We start from the raw sequence: 21,679 nt of genomic DNA on the forward strand, positions 1-21,679 counted from the left end.
ATGGCCTTGCATTTAGCCAGTGCAGCCTATAGAGTTGGTTTCAGTTTACTTAATTGAAATATGGTATTTAAGCTGGGCCCTCATCTGTAATTCCAGCTACTCAGGAGGCTGAGATCTGAGGATCACAGTTGGAAGCCAGCCCACATAGGAAAGTCCGTGAGACTCATATCTCCAATAAGCTACCAAAAGCTGTAAGTGTAGTTGTGGCTCACGTGGTAGAGTACTAGCTTTAAGAAAAAAAAGGGCTGGGAAGGTGGCTCAGTGGTAGAGCCCTTGCCTTGCATGCATAAGGCCCGGGGTTTGATTGTTCAGCACCATATAAGGAGAAAAAGCGGGAAGTGGTGCTGTGGCTCAAGTGGTAGAGTGCTAGCCTTGAGCTGAAGAGCTGAGGGACAGTGCCCATGCCCAGAGTTCAGGCCCTGAGTTCAAGCCCCATGACTGACCAAAAAAAGAAAAAAAGTAGGGTAATGAGAGATTGAGAGATAATTACTACTTCTCTTTGAGAATGTATTAATGGGGCTGGGAACGGGGATTAGTGGTAAACTACTTTCCTGGCAGGCATGAACCCCAGGGTTCAAATCTTCAGTACCACATAAACAGAATAAGCTGGAAGTGCTGGGCGCCGGTGGCTCACACCTGTAATTCTCGTTACCAGGAGGCTGAGATCTGAGGATTGCGGTTCAAAGCCAGCCCAGGCAGAAAAGTCGTGAAATTCTTATCTCCTATAAACCACCAGAAAACCGGAAGTGGCGCTGTAGCTCAAGTGGTAGAGCACTAGCCTTGAGCTGAATAGCGCTCCCGCCCAGAATTCAAGCCCTGTGATTGAAGAAAAAAAAAAAAAATCTGAAAGTGAGCAAAAGAAGCTCAAGGACAGAGCCCAGGCCCTGAGTTCAAGCCCTGGGATGGGGGTGGGGGGTGGGGTGGGGAGACTATGAATTGCAGGCCCAGGTGGCTCACACTTGTAATCCTAGCTATTCAGGAGGCTGAGATCTGAGGATTATGTTTCTAAGCCAGCCCAAGGAGGAAAGTCCTTGAGACTCCTACATCCAATCAACCACCAGAAAACTGCAAGTGGAGCTGTGGCTCAAAGTGATAGAGTGCTAGCCTTGAGCAAAAATGAGCTCAGGGTCAGTGTCCAGGCTGAGTTCAAGCCCCAGGATCAACAACAACAACAAAATGTATGAACTACCATGTTCAATAGGACCGTTTTCCCTGACTGACGCTGAAAACATGTTGAAGATCATTATAATTCTCTGATAATCTCGCCAGAACATTTATTCCTCTTAGATTCTAAGGTGTGAGAGAGGTCAAGAATAAATGTGAGTTCCTGCTGAGGAAAGTATTAAGAACTTAGCCACCTAATCAGAACTCAACCATAGTGTAGAAGGTTGAAATTAGAAGGATCCTTTAATTCTGCTTCTATAACTTATTAATTTGCCTATTTTTTCTTTTTAAAGTTTAAAGCAGCTTTTCAGATTAAAACATCTTGCTTGGGATATTAAATTTTTAAATATGATTTAAACTTTAAAAAGCTAGTATTTAGGGCTGGGAAGGTGGCTCAGTGGTAGAGCGCTTGCCTTGCATGCCTGAGCCCTGGGTTCGATTCCCAGCACCACATAAGCAAAAAGAAAAAAGCCGGAAGTGGTGCTGTGGCTCAAGTGGTAGACCGCTAGCCTTGAGCTGAAGAGCTGAGGGACAGCGCCCAGGCCCAGAGTTCAGGCCCCACGAAAGGACCCCCAAAAAAAAAAGCTAGTATTTAGTGTACAGTAGAGTTATGGGGATTTATCACTCAAAAACATGCTAAAAAAAGGAGGGGTGGGCTGGGAAGGTGGATCAGTAGTAGAGTGCTTTCCTTGCATGCATAAGGCCCGGGGTTTGATTGTTCAGCACCATATAAGGAGAAAAAGCTGGAAGTGGTGCTGTGGCTCAAGTGGTAGAGCGCTAGCCTTGAGCTGAAGAGCTGAGGGACAGTGCCCATGCCCAGAGTTCAGGCCCACGACCAACAACAACAAAAAAAACCAAAACCAAAGGCTCAAGACTAATCCTAGCTATTCAGGAGGCTGAGATCTGAGGATCACAGTTCAAAGACACCCTGGGCAGGAAAGTCTGTGAGCCTCTTATCTCCAATAAACCACCAGAATACCAGAAGTGTCACTGTGGCTCAAGTGGTAGAGGGCTTGCCTTGAGCTGAAGAGCTTATGGACAGCGCCCAGGCCCTGAGTTCAAGTTCCATGACGGACCAAACAAAAAAAAAAGTGCTCTAAGTTAGAATTAGTAGCTTAGACCTATACTGTAGCTACCCTGGAGGCCAGGATGGGAGAATCCCTTGAGTCCAAGAGTTTGAGACCAACCTGGACAATAAAGCAACAAACCTTGTTGAAAAGTAAAACATCAAGGAAGCAAGCAAATCCACATTAAAAAAACAAAACAACCAACTGAAGGTGGGAATGGTGCTGGGAATATAGCTTAGTGGTAGAGTGCTTGCCTAGTACTCATGAACTTGGTTTGGATCCCCAGCAAATCATCTCCCAAGTCCTTCAAAAAATTAAATAAGCTGGGCCCTGGGGACTCACCCCTGTATCTTAGCTACTCAGGAGGTTGAGATCTGAGGATCACAGTTCAAAGCCAGCCCGGGCAGGAAAGTCTTTAAGTCTCTTATCTCCAATAAACCACCAGAAAACCAGAAGTGGTGCTGTAGTTCAAGTGGTAGAGTGTTTGCCTTGAGCTGAAGAGTTCAAGAACAGCTCCCAGCCCAGAGTTCAAGCCCCACAACCGACCAAAAAAAAAAATTTAAATCAGGAAAGAGAGAAAAGCAGTCCTTTTCTAGGATGTACAGTTTTATTGGGAGCTAGAACACCGCTCAGACGTAGTTAAGGAAATCACAAATGACCTTCCTAAAGAAATGTTTTAAATGTCACAAGATTAAGTGGGGACTAGCTAGAAAAGAACAGAAAAAATTCTAGAGCAAACAGTGTGAAGATTCAATTGAGGAAATATAGCATGTTTGAGAAATGGGGAAAAAAGTGATAGGAGCCTACAATATGAGAAGAACTGAAAAGTGGGCTAATCAGGATCTTACTTGGAAGATTTTGGAGGCTGTGTAAAGGTGCTTGCACTTTATTAAGCAGCAGTGGGAAATCAGTGAGGAGCTTTTAAGTGAGAAACGTCCTTTCACCTTTAGTAGGACCACTTTGGTTGTCATGTGAAGGATGAATTGAAAACCAGGACCAGAGATTAGGACACTGAGAAACAGCTAGAAAAACCCAGGTAACAGAGAGTGTTGGCTCAGATATGGTGGTGGCAGCACAGATGGAGAAGGGGAGGATGATTAAAAGATACACACACACATGCATATATGTGACAGAATGGTTAGGATTTGGTAGCTGATTGAATTTAGAAAGAGAGGAGTCAAAAATAACCTGTAGTTTCTTGCTTTTGAAAATAGGCAGAGGGTAGCATTACTTACAGAGGCAGGAAATACAGGAGCAGGTTTGACGGTGAGCATTAGTTTACTTTTAAGTGTTTATTAGGCATAAGGCTGTTGGAAGGGTATAGAATTCATTTAAGAAAATTGAGGCCAGTGTGCTAGCTATTCAGGAGGGTAAGATCTGAGAATTGCAGTTCAGAGCCAGCTTGGGCAGAAAAGTTCGTGAGACTTTTTTCCCAATTAACCACCAGAAAACTGGAAGTGGCGCTGTGGCTCAAATGGTAGAGTGCTTCCCTTGAGCTGAAGAGCTCAGGGACAGCGCCCAGGTACAGAGTTCAAGCCCCATGATCAACAAAAAAAGAAAAAGAAAATTGAGGGCTAGGAATGTGTCTTAGTGGTAGAGTGTTTGCCTAGCATGCATGAAGCCCTGGGTTTGATTCCTCAGTACCACATACACAGGAAAAGCCAGAAGTGGTGCTATGGCTCAAGTGGTAGAGTGCTAGCCTTGAGCCAAAGAAGCTCAGGGACAATGCCCAGACCCTGAGTTCAAGACCCATGACTGGCAAAAAATAACAAAAGAAAATTGAGTGTGAGAAAGTGCAGAATTAGAAATAAGATATGAAGAGTTTGGGCTAGGAAATACACAAGCAAAACATGTATCAGATGCATAGCTATATGAGGCCTATGGACTTTCAGATAAGACAGCACATAGGGACTGTGGCTGATGGTGCATGCCTATAATCCCAGCACTTGGGACTGAAAGTATGCACTTGGGATTTAAGGTAACAAATGGAATTGAAGACTTAGGCAGGAAGATCATGAATTTAGGGCCAGCCTAAGCTACATAGTGAGTCCCTGTCTCAAAATGCCAAAGGCTAAGGATGTAGCTGTGGTGGAGCACTTGACTAGCACGTGGGAGGCCCTGGGTTTGGTGAGGGGAGAATGGGAGGACAGAACTTGTCCTTATGGAAGGTGCAGTGTCAGTTATAGAGAGAAAAAGGTTTAAGTTGACAGTAATACAGAGCTCAGTCTGTAAACAATAAGAGGGAGCTGCAGGGCAGATATTGAGGGAATACAGAAAAGAAAATGGTAGTGGCTTCATGGAGGCATGGGCTTTGAATTGAGCCTTAAAGGGAAAGGAAATGAAGTAGAACGATTTTGAGCCTAGGGAGTAACAGACTCAAAGATCTAAAAGTACACAATACAGTGGGTGGTTATATGGCTGGAGCTTAAGGTTCTTGGGGTGGGATAGCTGCAGCTAAAACTGGAAGGGTTCCGGTAGCTCACACATGTCATCCTAGCTACTCAGGAGGCTGAGATCTGAGGATTGCATTTCAAAGCCAGCCAAGGCAAGAAAGTCTGTGAGACTTTTTTTTTTAATTAATTTTTTTCTTTTTTTGGGTTCATGGGGCTTGAACTCTGGGCCTGAGTGCTGTCCCTCAGCTCTTCATCTCAAGGCTAGCACCCTACCACTTGAGCCACAGCACCACTTCCAGTTTTCTGGTGGTTTATTAGACATAAAGAGTTTCACTGCTTTTCCTGTCAGGGCTGGCTTTAAACCCCAATCCTCAGATCTCAGTTCCTGAGTAACTAGGATTACAGGTGTGATCCACTGGCACTGGGCCCATGAGATTCTTTTTTTTTTTTTTTTTGTGGTCGTGGGGCTTGAACTCTGGGCCTGGGCGCTGTCCCTCAGCTCTTCAGCTCAAGGCGAGCGCTCTACCACTTGAGCTACAGCGCCACTTCCGGTTTTCTGGTGGTTTATTGGAGATAGGAGTCTCACTGTCTCTCCTGCCCGGGCTGGCTTTGAACCTCAATCCTCAGATCTCAGCCTCCTGAGTAGCTAGGATTACAGGCGTGAGCCACCAGCGCCCGGCGGCTGCCCATGAGATTCTTATCTCCAGTAAACCACCAGAAAACTGGAAGTGGTGCTGTGGTTCAAGAGGTACAGTGCTTGCCTTGAGCTGAAGATCTCAGGGACAGCTCCCAGGCTCAGAGTTCAAGCCCCACGACTGACAAAAACAAAACTGGAAGGCTCTTTTGAGGCTATGAGGAGGCTACTCAGCCTCCTGAGTAGCTAGGATTACAGGCGTGAGCCACCAGCGCCCGGCTAACAGTGCTCTTTTCTATATTCTCCTAAGTAACTTTCAACTGTGAGGATTAACAGTTGCAGACTATAACTGTTAATAAGATTGGGTAATGTTTTCAGTTACTTGAGAACCAAGGAACACATGGTGTTGAATGCTGGTTTCCTCAGTATCTCTGCAAGGGTGATGTTAGTGAGACCATCTTTCTAGTCAGTAGAGGCAGAGATGTGAAGTCCTAGAGATCTTGCAGATGAATTCAGTATCTATTAAGCAACTGTGTAATGCAGTCATCTTCCCCTTCCCATGCAGCTCAGTTCAATTAGTCAGCAGATACTAGGTATTTATAACTGATAGAAAACTTGCTGAGGTATATAATGGCTAGCTGAATATAAAACAGATATGATTAATACTTCCTTTTTTTTTTTTTTTTGTCAGTCGTGGGGCTTGAACTCTGGGCCTGAGCTCTGTCTCTCAGCTCTTCAGCTCAAGGCTAGCGCTCTACCACTTGAGCTACAGCGCCACTTCTGGTTTTCTAATGATTTATTGGAGATAAGAGTTTCATGGACTTTTCTGCCCGGGCTGGCTTTGAGCCTCGATCCTCAGATCTCAGCCTCCTGAGAGCCACCGGCACCTGGCATGATTAATACTTTCTAAGAGCTTACTGTTTGGGATGGAACTAGTGGTATGGCTCTTTAGAAGAAAAGTTGAAAGTTGTATATATTTCCAACATTGCTGATCTCAAGCTACCAACTTGATGTCATTAAACTGGAGTTGGGAAAAGATGCACACAGTTGGTTCTCAGGAGAGCTGGCTTTAGCATACTACTGGGTGAATCACACATACTAAGAAAACCATGAACACATAGTAAGATCAGAGCCTATATTAGCCCCTTTCACAGTTCCAAGGCCCCTGATTTCCACAGAGTTCTTGGAAATGATGATCATTATCTTGGTATTCCTTTCCTATAGAAGCCACTGTCAAAATCAGATCAACTTACTTGTGCTTCTTGTTTCTGGCAGCAGCCCCAGCTATCTGACTTCATGTAAAAGATGGCTAATGCGGAAGTGAGTGTCCCAGTGGGAGATGTGGTTGTGGTACCCACTGAAGGAACTGAAGGAGAGAACCCTGAAGACACTAAAACCCAAGTGATCTTGCAATTACAACCTGTGCAACAAGGGTAAGTGGCTAGAGATTTGGATATTCTGAAAAATTCTGGGAGGTTTAAAAGGTAGGGAAATGATAGCTATGGTCGCTTAGTACACTGAGATATTCAACATCAGTCAGAGCTGACTGAGTTTTTATCTTGATAATGTGTTTTGTGTTATAGTTGTCATATTTATTTATTCTTTATGTATTTATTTTTTGTCAGTCATGGGGATTGAACTCTGGGCCTGGGCACTGTCTCTCAGCTCAAGGCTAATGCACCACCACTTGAGCCACAGAGCCACTTCTATTTATGTGGTGCTGAGGAATCAAACCAGGGCCTCATGCATGTGAGGCAAGCACTCTACCACTAAGCCAGCCCCATATTTGTCATTTTAATAGCTATTATAATAGTTTTCTATTTCCTTGTGTTTTTCTTCTCTTCTGTGAGCTTTTTGAGGGTAAGTTCCATGGTTCTCTCATCTTACAAATAAACACATTTAGCCTAGGGCCTCTTTGCATATTTCTCAAAGGCAGTATAGTTAGTGTTAGAGGAATTTGACAGCAGGTACAAAAGTTTTAGCTTTGGTTTTGGTGGGTTTTTTTTTTTTTTGGTTGGTCATGAGGCTTGAACTCGGCCTGGGCGCTGTCCCTGAGCTCTTTAGCTCAAGGAGAGCTCTCTACCACTTGAGCCACACCACCACTTCTGATTTTCTGGTGTTAATTGGAGATAAGAGTGAACTTTCCTGCCTGGGCTGGCTTTGAACTGTGATCCTCAGATCTCAGCCTCCTGAGTAGCTAGGATTACAGGCATGAGCCACCAGTGCCCTACTACAAAAGGTTTTTGCTATATGCTCTCTAAATTTTCCTGGGTGGGAAAATTGTCAAGCTTAGTCTATCAAAATGTATATATTACTGAGCATCCATCAGTGGCTTATGCCTGTAATTTTAGCTACTCAGTGATCCGAGGATCACTGCTCAGGGCCAGCCCAACCAGGAAAGTCCATGAAACCTTTCTGTTTTTTTGTTTTTATTCCTTGTAGGTCATGGGGCTTGAACTCAGGGCCTGAGCCCTGTCCCTGCGCTTTTTTGTTCAAGGGTAGCACTCTGTCATTTTGAGCCACAGTGACACTTCCATTGTTTCTGGTGGTTAATTGGAGATAAGGGTCTCACGGACTTTTCTGCTAGGGCTGGCTTCAAACCATGATCCTCAGATCTCAGCCTCCTGAGTGGATAGGATTACAGGCATAAGACACTGGTGTCTGCCTCCAGGAAACTCTCATCTCCAATTAACTGCCAAAAAATCAGAAGTGGAGCTGTGGCTCAAGAGGTAAACCACTAGTCTTAAGCAAAAAAAATTCAGGGATAGTGCACAGGCCCTGAGTTCAAGCCCCAGGACTGGTATAAAAATTAAAAACTCAACCAGTAAAATACTCCATATGCCTATGAATCACCTTTTTGTTTAATTTAATTTAATTTTTTTGGTCAGTCATGGGGCCTGAACTCTGGGCCTGGGCACTGTCCCCAAGCTCAAGGCTAGCACTCTACCACTTGAGCCACAGCGCCACTTCTGGCTTTTTTCTGCTTATGTGGTGCTGAGGAATTGAACCCAGGGCCTCATGTATGCAAGGCAAGCACTCTACCACTGAGCCACCTTCCCAGCCCTGAAAAAGTTCTCAAAAGCAAGAATTTTTGAGTTCTGGGAGGAGGGGGATAGTTAGAGCCAGGTCTCACTACATGGGCCAGATTGGAAATCATGATTCTCCTACTTTAGCATTCCTAGTGCTAGGATTATAGGTATTTACACCATGCCTAGTTGACATGAAAACCTTACCAAAGTAAAATATACATCGTTGTATGTCTCTAAAAACGCAAAATTCACATAGAGCTAAGTTCTCTTTATCTAGGAAAGATATTCTTGTTAATTGAGCACAAGATTGAAATTTTCAATGAGTTGGGCACTGGTGGCTCACCCCTACAATCCTGATTACTCAAAAGGATGAGAGCTGAAGATCCTGATTTAAAGCCAGCTGGAGCAGACAAATTCTGAGAGACTCTTATCTCCAGTTAACCAGCAAAAAGCTAGAAGTCTAACCTGGTGCCCATGGCTCATACCTGTAATCCTAGCCAATCAGGAGACTGAGATCTGAGGATTGCTGTTCTAAGCCGGCCCCAGGCAGAAAAGTCCCCATGAGACTCTTTTTTTTTTTTTTTTTTTTTTTGGGGGGGGGGTCCGGTCATAGGGCCTGAACTCTGGGCCTGAGCGCTGTCGCTCAGCTCTTAAGCTTAAGGATAGCACTCTACCACTTGAGCCACAGCGCCAGTTCCAGTTTTTCTTTTTTTTCTGCTTATGTGGTGCTAAGGAATGGAACCCAAGGCCTCATGCATACAAGACAAGCGCTCTACCACTGAGCCACCTTCCCAGTCCCTCCCTGTGATTCTTATCTCCAATTAACCACCAGAAAACTGGAAGTATCCCTGTGGCTCAAACTGGTACAATGCTAGCCTTGAGCAAAAGAGCTTAGGGACAGTGCCCAGGACCAGGTCAAGCCCCACAACTGTCAAAAAACAACAACACTGAACTCTAGAGGTTCTTGCCTGTTATCCTATGTACTTAGGAGGCTAAGGTTTGAGGATCACGACTTGAAGGCAGCCCAAGCAGGAAAATTCATGACTCTATCTCTAATTAATCACCAAAACGTCAGAAATGAAATTGTGGCAAGTGGTAGAGTATTAGCCATAAGGCATAAAAGCTTAGGGACAGTGCTCAGTGATCATGGGTTGCTTGGACCAATAGGAAATTGGTAAAAAGACTAGAGTTATAAAGTATGTTTATCTTACTCCTTTTCAGGTAGAGTAAAACAAATTTTGTAGCCTTTTGTTGTGAATATTAATTTTTCATGATTTATATAGTTTGTTTATCGATGGACACTTTTACAACAGGATTTACGAACCTGGATCAGAGAACAACACAGCAGTTGTAGCAGTAGAAACTCACACAATCCATAAAATTGAAGAAGGAATTGGTAAGTCTTTGTTATTGTGGTAACTTTAACCTTAGCTTTCTTGCTTGAGATTCCTTTTTTTTTAATCTTTTTTTTTTTTTTTGGGTCTGGTCCTGGGGCCTGAACTCTGGGCCTGGGCGCTGTTCCTCAGCTCTTCAGCTCAAGGCTAGCGCTCTACGACTTGAGCCACAGTGCCACTTCCAGCTTTTTTCTTTTTGTTTATGTGGTGCTGAGGAATTGAACCCAGGGCCTCATTCATGCAAGGCAAGCACTCTACCACTGAGCCACCTTCCCAGCCCCTTTTAAATCTTTTTCTGAATGTTGTTGAGGCTGGCCTTGAGCTTGAGCTCTACTACCATGTCTATCAAATGCTAGAATTTAGACTTCAACTATCCTACCTGGCTGTTGATTGATTGTTATTATTTTTTATTTTATTTTATTTATTTATTTTGGTCGGTTGTGGATCTGAACTCTGGGCCTGGGTGCTGTCCCTCAGTTCTTCAGCTCAAGGCGAACGCTCTACCACTTGAGCCACAGTGCCATTTCTGGCTTTTTCTGCATATGTGATGCTGAGGAATCAAACCCAGGGCCTCATGAATGCAAGGCAAGCACTCTACCACTGAGCCACCTTCCTAGCCCTGATTATTATTATTTTTAATAATGTATTGTTATAGAAGTGATATATAGAGGAATTACAGGTTATGAGTATATTTCCTTTCATACAGTTTCTTCTGTTCCCTTACTCTCTCCCTATCTATTGATTATTTAACACTAACCTACTACAGTAACTAAAACATTTTTTTTGTTGTTGGTGGTGGTGGTGGGGCTTGAGCTCTACCACTTGAGCCTCAGAACCACTTCTGGTTTTCTGAGTGGTTTATTGGAGATAAAAGTGTCCCGGTCTTTCCTGCTGGGGCTGGCTTTAAACCGCAATCTTCAAATCTCAGCCTCCTGAGTAGCTACTGGCGTGAGCCACCGGCACCGGGCCTGAAACAGTTTTTTTGTTTTTTTTTTTTTAATCTGTACTGGGACTTTAACTCAGGGCCTTATGCTCTTGCTTGGCTTTTTTTGTTCAAGGCTGACACCACTCTACCAGTTGAGCCAGACCTCCACTTCTTATTTTTGCTGGTTAATTGGAGATAAGAATTTTAGGGACTTTTCTCTAGGCTGGCTTCCAACTGCAATCCTCAAGTCGCTAGCTCCTGAATATCTAGGAATAAAGTTATAAGCCATCAGAGCCCAGCAAAGTGGTTTTTTTAATATCTAAAAGTCCTAAAAAGATATAGTATTTTCTCAGCCTGCTGGAGGCTCTATATTCTACTTGTAATCCTAGCTACTCAGGATGTTGAGACTTGGAGGATTGCACTTCAAAGCTGAAGCAGAAGAGTTCAAGAGACTCTATCTCCCATAACAGCAAAAAGCCTGGAGGTGTGGCTCAAGTGGTAGAACATTAGTTGTGAGTAAGAAAGTCAAGTAATCTTGAAGAGGCCCTCAATTCAAGTCCTAATACTGAGGAAAAAGATACTCTTTCTCTGGGTGATATCTGCAATTCTAGCTACTTTGGTGGTGGAGATTAGAAGATCATGGGTTGACGATATAAAAGTTTGTGAGCCTTCATTTCAGCCATGGCTGGGAGCCATAGTACACACCATCCCTGAAACTTGGGAAACCATTAATATGAGGGTGACAGCTGGCCTGAGCATAAATGGAGAGTCTTCCTCGAATATAACCAATAGAGCTAGGTGCTGGTGGCTGATGCCTATAATCCTGGCTACTCAGGAATCTAATATGTGAGGATAGAAGTTTGAAGACAACCTGTGCAGAAAAGTCCATGAGCTTTTTATCTCAAGTTAACCAGAAAAAGCAGGAATTTGAGGTATGGTGCAAGTGAAAAAGCTGAGGGAAATAACAAGCCCCTGAGTTGAACTCACACACACACACAATTATGTAAAAAGCTGTTGGAGGCATGGCTTAAGAGCTAGAGTAGCCGGGCGCTGGTAGCTCACGCCTGTAATCCTAGCTACTTAGGAGGCTGAGATCTGAGAATCGCGGTTCAAAGCCAGCCCGGGCAGGAGAGACCGTGAGACTCCTATCTCCAATAAACCACCAGAAAACCGGAAGTGGCGCTGTAGCTCAAGTGGTAGAGCGCTCGCCTTGAGCTGAAGAGCTGAGGGCCAGCGCCCAGGCCCAGAGTTCAAGCCCCACGACCGACAAAAAAAAAAAAAAAAAAAAAAGAGCTAGAGTACCTTCCTAGCCAATTGTGAGTTCCTCAACTCAATTCTCAGTAGTGCCAACAAAACAAAAACAAGGAAAGGAAAGAAGCCGGGTGCTGGTTGCTTACATTTGTAATCCTAGCTCTTAGAAGAAAGAACAGTGGTTCCAGGCCAGCCCAAGGAGAGGTTGAGAAGACCTCTATCTCAGTGGATCAAAGCTGCATACAGTGGTATGCCCCTGCCATGCCAGCAATAAGAGGAAGCCTAAAATAAGCAAATTGCTGTTTAGCCCTATGCCCAAGCAGGAAGGGAAATCCTATCTCAGAAATCAGCAAAGCTGCCGGGTGTCGTCGCTCATACCTATAATCCTAGCTACTCAGGAGGCTGAGATCTGAGAATCACGGTTCAAAGCCAGCCCAGGCAGGAAACTCCATGAGACTCTTACCTCCCATAAACCACTAGAAAACTGGAAGTGGTGCTGTGGCTCAAGCGATAGAGCGCTCGCCTTGAGCTGAACAGCGCAGGGACAGCACTCAAGCCCAGAGTTCAAGCCCCATGACTGACAAAAAATAAAAAATAAAAATAAAAAAAGATAAAGAAATCAGCAAAGCTTGACTGGGAATGTGGATTAGTGGTAGTGTGCTTGCCTAGCATGTATGAAGCCCTGGGTTCAATTCCAGTACCACATAAACAGAAAAAGTTGGAAGTGGCACTGTGGCTCAAATGGTAGAGTACTAGCCTTGAGCAAAAGAAGCTCAGAGACAGGGCTAGGAAGGTGGCTCAGTGGTAGAGTGTTTGCCTCACAGGCATGAGGCCCTGGGTTGGATTCCTCAGCACCATATAAGCAGAAAAGGCCAGAAGTGGTGCTGTGTCTCTAGTGGTAGAGTGCTAGCCTTGAGATGAAGAGCTGAAGGACAGATAGCACCCAGACCCAGAGTTCAGGCCCAACGACCGACAAAAAAAAAGAAAAAAAAAAAGCTCAAGCCGGGCGCTGGTGGCTCACACCGGTAATCCTAGCTACTCAGGAGGCTGAGATCTGAGGATCGTGGTTCAAAGCCAGCCCGGGCAGGAGAGACTATGAGACTCTTATCGCCAATAAACCACCAGAAAACCGTAAGTGGCGCTGTAGCTCAAGTGGTAGAGCGCTCGCCTTGAGCTGAAGAGCTGAGGGACAGCGCTCAGGCCCAGAGTTCAAGCCCCATGACCGACCAAAAAAAAAAAGCTCAGAGACAGTGCCCAGCCTGAGTTCAAGCCCCAAAACTGGCAAAAAAAAAAAAAAAAAAAAAAAAAAAAATCAACAAAGTTGAAGTTGTAGATCAGTGGCAGATGTCTTGCCTACTAAGCCTAAGGCCTGAGTTTAAACCCCAGTATTGCGGAGGGGTGGTGGGAGGAGGGGGTGGGGAAGGGGTGTTGCGAGAAAAGTGGTCGAAAAGAAAAAGTCCTAACATCTCTCGCGTGTAGATACAAAGATTCTAAAGAGATGGTAGTGTGGTAGAGTACCTTCCTACCAAGCAAGTACTAGCCCTGAGTTCAAATCCTATACCACAAAATAAATACACAAGCAACCTAGAAAGAAAAGAAAATCAGCCAGGCGCTGGTGGCTCACGCCTGTAATACTAGCTACTCAGGAGGCTGAGATCTGAGGATCACGGTTCAAAGCCAGCCCGGGCAGGAGAGACCGTGAGACTCCTATCTCCAATAAACCACCAGAAAACTGGAAGTGGTGTAGCTCAAGTGGTAGAACGCTCACCTTGAACTGAAGAGCTGAGGGACAGCGCCCAGGCCCAAAGTTCAAGCCCCACAACCGACCAAAAAAAAAGAAAAGAAAAGAAAAGAAAATCAGCTGGAACATGATATGAATTTTAGTATTATGTGTTTTAGTATATAGTAGGCAGAGATTAAGGGTATCATTGGTTTGAGGCCACCATGGGCTATTTATCAAGACTTTTTTACTAAAAATAAATAAAGTAAATAATAATAAGCATATAAAGGTATGTGGTATATTGTAGTGTTTAACACAGCATTGGAATTTGATAAGAAATAGCTGTTATTCCAAATTTCTTCAAATGGGTTCCTAAGTGGCACTAACTGAATATACACATACACCCCCCAGCTCCCTACCCCCGGCCCCCCCCCAACACATAAAACAGACAGTTCAGTCCTTTGTGGGACTATAAATTTAGAATTTAAGCTTTGAAGAAGAATTGCTCAATAAATAACTGATTTTTTTTTGTGGGGGTGTCCAGTCATGGGACCTGAATTGTGGGCCTGGGCACTGTCCCTCAGCTCTTCAACTCAAGGCTAGCGCTCTACCACTTGAGCCACAGAGCCACTTCCAGCTTTTTTTTCTGCTTATGTGGTGTTGAGGAATCGAACCCAGGGCCTCATGCCTACAAGGCAAGCACTCTACCACTGAGCCACCTTCGCAGCCCAATAACTGATTTTTTTTCTCCTCCACTTTCAGATGCAAGCACTATAGAAGCAAATGAAGATATGGAAATTGCTTACCCCATAACTTGTGGGGAAAGCAAAGCCATCCTCCTTTGGAAGAAGTTTGTATGTCCAGGAATAAATGTGAAGTGTGTTAAGGTAGTTATCTTTTTGGTGAAAACTATTTTTCCCCTCTTTTCTTTCATTTTCTTTCATTCGGGGCTTGAACTCAGGGTCTCATCCTCTTGTTCAGCTTTTTCACTCAGAGCTGGCCTTTTGCCTTTTTTAGCTAGAGAAGAGTCTTGGGATTTTTCTGCCTGGGTGGCTTTGAACCTTGACCCTGAGTAGCTAGGATTACAGGTGGGAGGCACCAGTGCTTGGTCGTCAACCAGTATTCTTTGTGAGGAACTAAGGATCAAACCCAGGGCCTTGTACAGACTAGGCAAGTGCTCTTCCACTGAGTTACACCTTCAGCCCAAGTCAATGTTTTGTATTTTCCAGGTACTATCTTATAATGTGACAGTGAAAAAAAGAAAAAAGGATTTTTAAGTACCACTAAATCAAGTCCTATGAAAGCAGAGAACTATCTGATTTCTACCAACTGTAAACACAGCATGTAGAATGGTGCTTTTGTTGTTGTCAAACTTAGGACCTTGTACATGCTAATCATGTAATTACCATCAAGTTATATCCTCAGACTGAGTGGTGCCTGGTTTATATTAGGTGATCAATAAATATTTGTCCAATGAATGAAGGAATAAATAAGTGAAGTCTCATCCCTCTCACTTGACTGGGTAATTTGAGCAAGTTATTTAATGTTATAGGACCTCATATATTAAAGTAGTAATCACCATCAACATAAATGTACACATACTCTGTAGGACAAGATTAAATATTAATATAAAATATTTTACATTATACAAATTATGTAAAATTATAAAAAGAAATAATCCAAACCAGGCTAATGTTTATAATTCTAACTACTCAGAAGGCTGAGATCTGGAGGACTGTAGTTTGAATCTAGGTTGGGTAGAAAAGTATATGAGACTCTAGCTCCAAAATAAATAGCAAAAGAGGGCTGGGAATGTGGCTTAGTGGTAGAGTGCTTGCCTAGCATGCATGAAGCCCTGGGTTCGATTTCTTAGCACCACATAAGCAGAAAAAGCCAGAAATGATGCTGTGGCTCAAGAGGTAGAGTGCTAGCCTTGAGCAAAAGAAGGCTCAGGGACAGTGCCCAGGTCCTGAGTTCAAGCCCTAGATCTGGCAACCACACACAGAGTTAGGGCTCAGGGGCAGAGCACAAACAAGTAAACAAGCTGAGAAAGCAAGCTGAACAAATGCAAGACCTGGAATCAAACTCTAGTGCCAGCCAAAATAACATCAACTGGGTTGTGGTACACACCTGGATTCTTAGCATTTGGGAAGCTGAGGCAGGAGGATCAACATAGTGATTATAAAGTGAGACCCTGTCACAAAACTGTTAGGTTTTTAAAAAGAGGTAGCCAAGTAAGAACAGCAGCACGCACGTGGTATTCAGGTAAGGGGTAGGTTTATTCAGTACACCTGCTGGGACCAGGCAAGGTTGGCACTCCACGTGGCTGGGAAAGGCCTGGGAAAGAGAGAGAGCAGGGAAAGAGAGAGGAAAGAGAGAGAAAAGAGCTAGAAAAGAGCAGAGAGAGCAGAGAGAGCTAGAAAAGAGCAGCGAGAGAGTAATTTTTTGTGAGAATATAATGTGGATATAATTGTTGCTTCTTTCTCCTTGGTGACCACAGACAGCAGTCACTGTAGTCACATCATCCTACATTTATAAGGATTAGAGTTTGAAGGCTCTGTAATCTGCTTTTGGTTTCTACTATACTTGTTCTTTCCACTATTCCGAATCTTGTCATTTGAGCTGAATAGATTTCTTCAGTTTATTTTATCTGTCTTTGCAATAGTAGAACAAACTACAGGATTCAAAAAGTGAGTTATAGATGGTAATCATTGTACTCATCACCGATTCTCCTTTGTAACACAGATGCTGTGCAGAGAAGGATTGTGTGTGGCATAATAGGACAAGAGGAAGTTAAAAGAAGTAGAAAAAAAAGAGGTTATATACTAGTCAGGACTTGTACCAAGCTCACACCTATAATCAAATATAATAATTATAGGTATAGTTCATACCTGTAATCCTAGCTACTCAAGAGTCTGAGATCTGGATAGAGGTTCAAAGCCAGCCTGTGAGACTTTTCTCAGTAAATATTTGGAAGGTGAGGTGATATAGTGTCAGAGTGAAAAAAGCCAAGTGAGGGGCTGGGAAGGTGGCTCAGTGGTAGAGTGCTTGCCTTGCATGCATGAGGCCCTGGGTTCGATTCCTCAGCACCACATAAGCAGAAAAAGCCAGAAGTGGCGCTGTGGCTCAAGTGGTAGAGTGCTTGCCTTGAGCTGAAGAGCTGAGGGACAGCGCCCAGGCCCAGAGTTCAAGCCCAGGACTGGCAAAAAAAAAAAAGCCAAGTGAGAACACAAGGTCCTGAGCTCAAGCCCTAGTACTGGTACACACATACATATATACTACCACCACCACCACCATACCACATGACTTGAAATATTATGTGTGTTTGTGTGTGTGTGCTGGGCATGGATGGTGCTTTTTTTTTTTTGGCTGGTCCTGGGGCTTGGAACTCAAGGCCTAAGCTTTTTTTTTTTCTCAAGGTGAGGACTCTAGCACTTGAGCCATAGCTTTACTTTGGCTTTTTGGTGATTAATTGGAGATAAGAGTCCACAGACTTTCCTATATAGGCTTGCCTCCTCCAGATATCAGCCTAGGGAGTAGCTAAGGTTATAGGTGTGAGCTACCTGGGCCTGGCCTTGAGCTTCCTTTGCTCAAGGTTAGTGCTCTAACCACTTGAGTCACACAGTTCTACTTCCTGCTTTTTGGTAATTTATTGGAAGTAAGAGTCTCATGATCTTCCTTGCCTAGGCTGGCTTCATTCTGGGATCCTCAGATCTCAGTGTCCTGAGTAGCTAGGATTACAGACCTAAACACAGGGTCTCAATATATAGCTCCCTACATTGGCCTCAAATTCGCTCTACATTTTAGGCCAGAACTCATGATCACCCAGTTATGAGTGCAGGGATTGAGGATGTCTACCAACATGCATGGCTTTTCTGCTGTTGTTGGTTTTTAATATGACAAGTGGAGTTATTATTTCTTTTACTTTTTGGCCTGAATAACTGGATATTGGACTACTTTGGACTTTCCTTTTTACTTTAGTTCAATGATCAGTTGATCAGTCCCAAGCATTTTGTTCATCTGGCGGGGAAGTCTACTTTGAAGGACTGGAAAAGAGCCATTCGTTTGGGTGGAATCATGCTCAGGTAAGCATATGGCAAGCATGTGGCCTTCAACAAACTTTAAGGCACTTAAACAGTGGTATCCAGTCTTTTCTCTTTAACTGGATAGTTGTATTCTGTCTGAGAATTGACTTGAACAAATCATGTTATTTGACTTTCATCAATCTGTTCTTTGTCTTTTTGTTTTTCCTCTTATATGGCCCTGAAGGTGGATCCCAAAAATCATTAATGCCAGACAAGCACTCTACCACTGAGTATATTCACAGTCCCTAACCCCCAGTCCCCTACTAAAATCTCTAGAAGGAAAAGAAGACTGAGTTAAATAAATATTGCCTAGCATCTAGGATAAAGTTTTCTGATGTCAAGATTGGATAGGATTCTGTCTTTGCAGAGAAGCTCAATATAGATGACAGTCTTGCTTGAAATCACCAGAGACAAAGAAGCTTGGTGCTGTGGAGTCATAACAGCTATGGAGAAGTGTTGGCTGATTGATAAATCGTGGATAATGTTGTAAAGTGGAAGTATAATGCTGAGAATTGAGTTATGACCAAGAATGGAACAATCTTTGCCATCACTGTCAGAAAGCGTAATATTCTTTCACCAACATTCCCCCCCCTCTTTTTTTTTTTGGTCATGGGGATTGAACTTGGCCTCAGATCTCATCTTCCCGAGTAGCTAGGATTACAGGCGTGAGCCACTAGAGTCCAGCTCCCCTTATTTGGCAACAATTACTGTATTTTTTCTTCACTGAAGATTAACATTAATTAGTATATCTTGAGTACTTAACCTACTGATAGAAAAAATGTAAGTGTCATGAGGGTAAGTTCCTAGCTAGGCATCGTGGTACCTCCCAGTCCAGCATATAGGAGTTTGAGGCAAGAGAAGCTCTAGTTTAAGGTTAGCATATGCTACATATAGCAAGTTCAAAGATAGCCTAATTTATATAGTGAGACCCTGCTTCAAAAACCGAAATAACAATGAACATCTCAAAACCAGAAAACCCCAAAACAAACAAAAAGAAACAAAAACAAAGAAAAAAGGTTGTGGCTTAGTGCAAGAGTTCTTGCTTGATATTCACAAAGCCCTGAGTTATATCCCTGGCACTTCACCTAAAATAAAAATCAAAAAGTAAAGAATTATGAGTTCCCAATAGAACATATAACAGGATCCTTAGGGCTGAGAAGGTGGCTCAGTTGTAGAGCGCTTGCCTTGCATGCTAGAGGCCCTGGGTTCGATTCCTCAGCACCACATAAGCAAAAAGGAAAAAGCCGGAAGTGGCGCTGTGGCTCAAGTGGTAGAGCGCTAGCCTTGAGCTGAAGAGCTGAGGGACAGTGCCCAGGCCCAGAGTTCAGGACCCACAACCGGACCCAAAAAACAAAAACAAAAACAGGATCCTTAAAAATATTTGAGGCTTTGGATTGGGAAGGTGGCTCAGTGGTAGAGTGCTTGCCTTGCATGCATGAGGTCCTGGATTTGATTCCTCAGCACTGCATAAGCAGAAAAAGCTGGAAGTGGCACTGTGGCTTACGTGGTAGAGAACTAGCCTTGATCTGAAGAGCTCAGGGACAGTGCCCAGGCCCAGAGATCAGGCCCCATGACCAGCAAAAAAAAAAAAAAATTGAGGCTTAAATCGGGTACTGATGGCTTATGCCTATAATTCTTAGTTACTTAGGAGGCTGAGATCTGAGGACTTGGTTCAAAACCAGCTCAGGCAGGAGCTGAGAGACTCTTAACTCCAATTAAATAGCAGAAAGAACAAGAAGTGGCCCTGTGGCTCAAGTGGCAAAGTGCTAGCCTTGAACAAAAGAAGCTCAGGGACAGTGCCTAGGCCCTGAGTTCAAGCCCCAGGACTGGCAAAAACAAAACAAAGAGCATAAGGCCCTAAGTTCAAGCCTCAGTACACTCATACACATAAAAAAATACCACCCCCCTACTCTCACAGATATAAAATTTAGTCCAGAAAATATGTTAAAATGTTTATACAGTATGTGGGGAAGGAGATATTATTTATTTATTTATTTATTTTGTCGGTCATGGGGCTTGAACTCTGGGCCTGGGCGCTGTCCCTCAGCTCTTCAGCTCAAGGCTAGTGCTCTACCACTTGAGCCACAGAGCCATTTCTGGCTTTGTTCTTTTTGTTTATGTGGTGCTGAGGAATCGAACCCAGGGCCTCAGGCATGCAAGGCAAGCACTCTACCACTGAGCCACCTTCCCAGCCCTCCATGAGACTCTTATCTCCAATAAATCACCAAAAAACTGGAAGTGGCACTGTGGCTCAAGTGGGAGAGCACTAGCCTTGAGCTGAAGAGCTCAGGGACAGTGCCCAGGCCCATAGTTCAAGCCCCATGACCAACCAAAAAAAATTTTTTTTCAGAATAAGAGTATTGATAAATGTGGGCAGAATCTACTCACAGTTAGAATATTTACAACCTAATGACTTCTGATATTACTAATCAGTTTTACTAATTTACAGAGTATACTCAGTAATGTCATGCCTGTTTGTCACTGAGACTCAGTTCTCTGAACGTGAAGTACAGGCTGAAGTGCTACCTCTTGTCTTCCTTTTTATAGGAAAATGATGGATTCCGGACAGATTGATTTTTACCAACATGACAAAGTTTGCTCCAATACATGCAGAAGCACCAAATTTGATCTTCTCATCAGCAGTGCAAGAGCTCCAGTACCAGGACAGCAGACAAGTGTGGTGCAGACACCCACTTCGGCCGATGGTAGGGGGTAGGAAACCACCTGAAAACCCACTGTTTCTCATCAGAACTATTCCTCTCATTTCTTTGTTTCTTAGTTTCAACTCTTGTGAGCATCAGTGTGCCTTGTTGTAAGTCATGGTTCTCTTGAGTGGGATTCTATGCTTTAGAAATCATCCTTTTGTTTTGTTTTGGTTGTGGGGCTTGAACTCAAGGCCTGGGCCCTGCCCCTGAGCTCTCTTGCTCAATGCTAACACTCTACCACTTTGAGCCACAGTTCCACTTCCAATTTTGTTGTTTTTTGGGTTATGTTTTTTTTTGTTTTTTTGTTTTTGGTTGGTTTTGGTACTTGAACTCTAGGCCTGGGCATCATCCCTGAGCTCTTCAGCTCAAGGCTAGCACTCTACCACTTGAGCCCCAGCGCCACTTCTGGATTTCTGGTAGTTAACTGGAGATAAGTCTCATGGACTTTCCTGCTGGGTTGGCTTTGAACTGTGATCCTCATATCTCAGCCTCCTGAATAGTTAGGATTACAGGGAGAGCCACCAGCAGTTGGCTTTCACTTCCATTTTTTGTGTGGTTAATTGGAGATAAGAATTTCATGGGAGGGGAGCTGAGAAGGTGGCTTAAAGCACTTGCCTTGCATGCCTGAGGCCCTGGGTTCAATTCCTCACCACCACATAAGCAAAAAGAAAAAAAAAGCCGGAAGTGGTGCTGTGGCTCAAGTGGTAGAGCGCTAGCCTTGATCTGAAGAGCTGAAGGACAGTGCCCAGGCCCAGAGTTCAGGCCCCATGACTGGACCCAAAAAAAAAAAAGAATTTCATGGGAGGCTGGGAAGGTGGCTCAGTGGTAGAGTACTTACCTTGCATGCATGAAGCCCTGGGTTCAATTCCTCAGTACCATGTTAAAAAAAGAAAGAAAGAAAAGAATTTCATGAGGTCTTTTCTGCCCTGGTCTGGCTTCGAGCCTTGATCCTCAGATCTCAGCCTCCTAAGCAGCTAGAATTACAGATGTGAGCCAATGGTATCCAACTATCTTTTTTTTTCCTCCCTCAAAAATGATTTTTTATTGGATAGACTTCCTTATTTCTTTCTTAAAATTCATGCTAAGCATTAGAAAGATGGTTCAGAAGTTTACAAATTTATTCAGTGGTTTCACTTTGTGCCACGTGGAGTATCAAGGTTGAAATTAGGCTGTTTTGAAAAGCTTTTGCTCTACTTATGTGTTCAAGATAGGAAGGTGGATTAGAATGACAAATCGTTTTCAACTGTTGAACTAAAATAAACAGTCTGTCTCTGAGTGTGCTAGACTATGGAAAATGCTGTGAGGATCAGAG

General features: G+C 43.7%; 1 protein-coding gene across 3 annotated transcripts in view; it reads left to right on the forward strand.

Annotated features, from left to right (window-relative positions):
* Gmeb1 (glucocorticoid modulatory element binding protein 1) overlaps positions 1–21,679 on the forward strand; it is a 46,263-nt gene that overhangs the window by 2,934 nt on the left and 21,650 nt on the right. Inside the window, exons 2-6 of one of the 3 annotated variants that reach the window (XM_042688689.1) lie at positions 6,534–6,691; positions 9,601–9,683; positions 14,340–14,464; positions 17,559–17,662; positions 20,210–20,367. In XM_042688689.1, the coding sequence (XP_042544623.1) occupies positions 6,564–6,691; positions 9,601–9,683; positions 14,340–14,464; positions 17,559–17,662; positions 20,210–20,367 (598 nt within the window). In that variant the 5' untranslated portion in view covers positions 6,534–6,563. The remainder of the gene's footprint in view (positions 1–6,533; positions 6,692–9,600; positions 9,684–14,339; positions 14,465–17,558; positions 17,663–20,209; positions 20,368–21,679) is intronic. The other 2 variants (XM_042688692.1, XM_042688691.1) reach the window with 2 other exon arrangements.

Source organism: Dipodomys spectabilis, unplaced genomic scaffold (assembly GCF_019054845.1).
Source record: "Dipodomys spectabilis isolate Male_0828 unplaced genomic scaffold, ASM1905484v1 ptg000118l, whole genome shotgun sequence".
Classification (NCBI taxonomy): Eukaryota; Metazoa; Chordata; class Mammalia; order Rodentia; family Heteromyidae; genus Dipodomys; species Dipodomys spectabilis.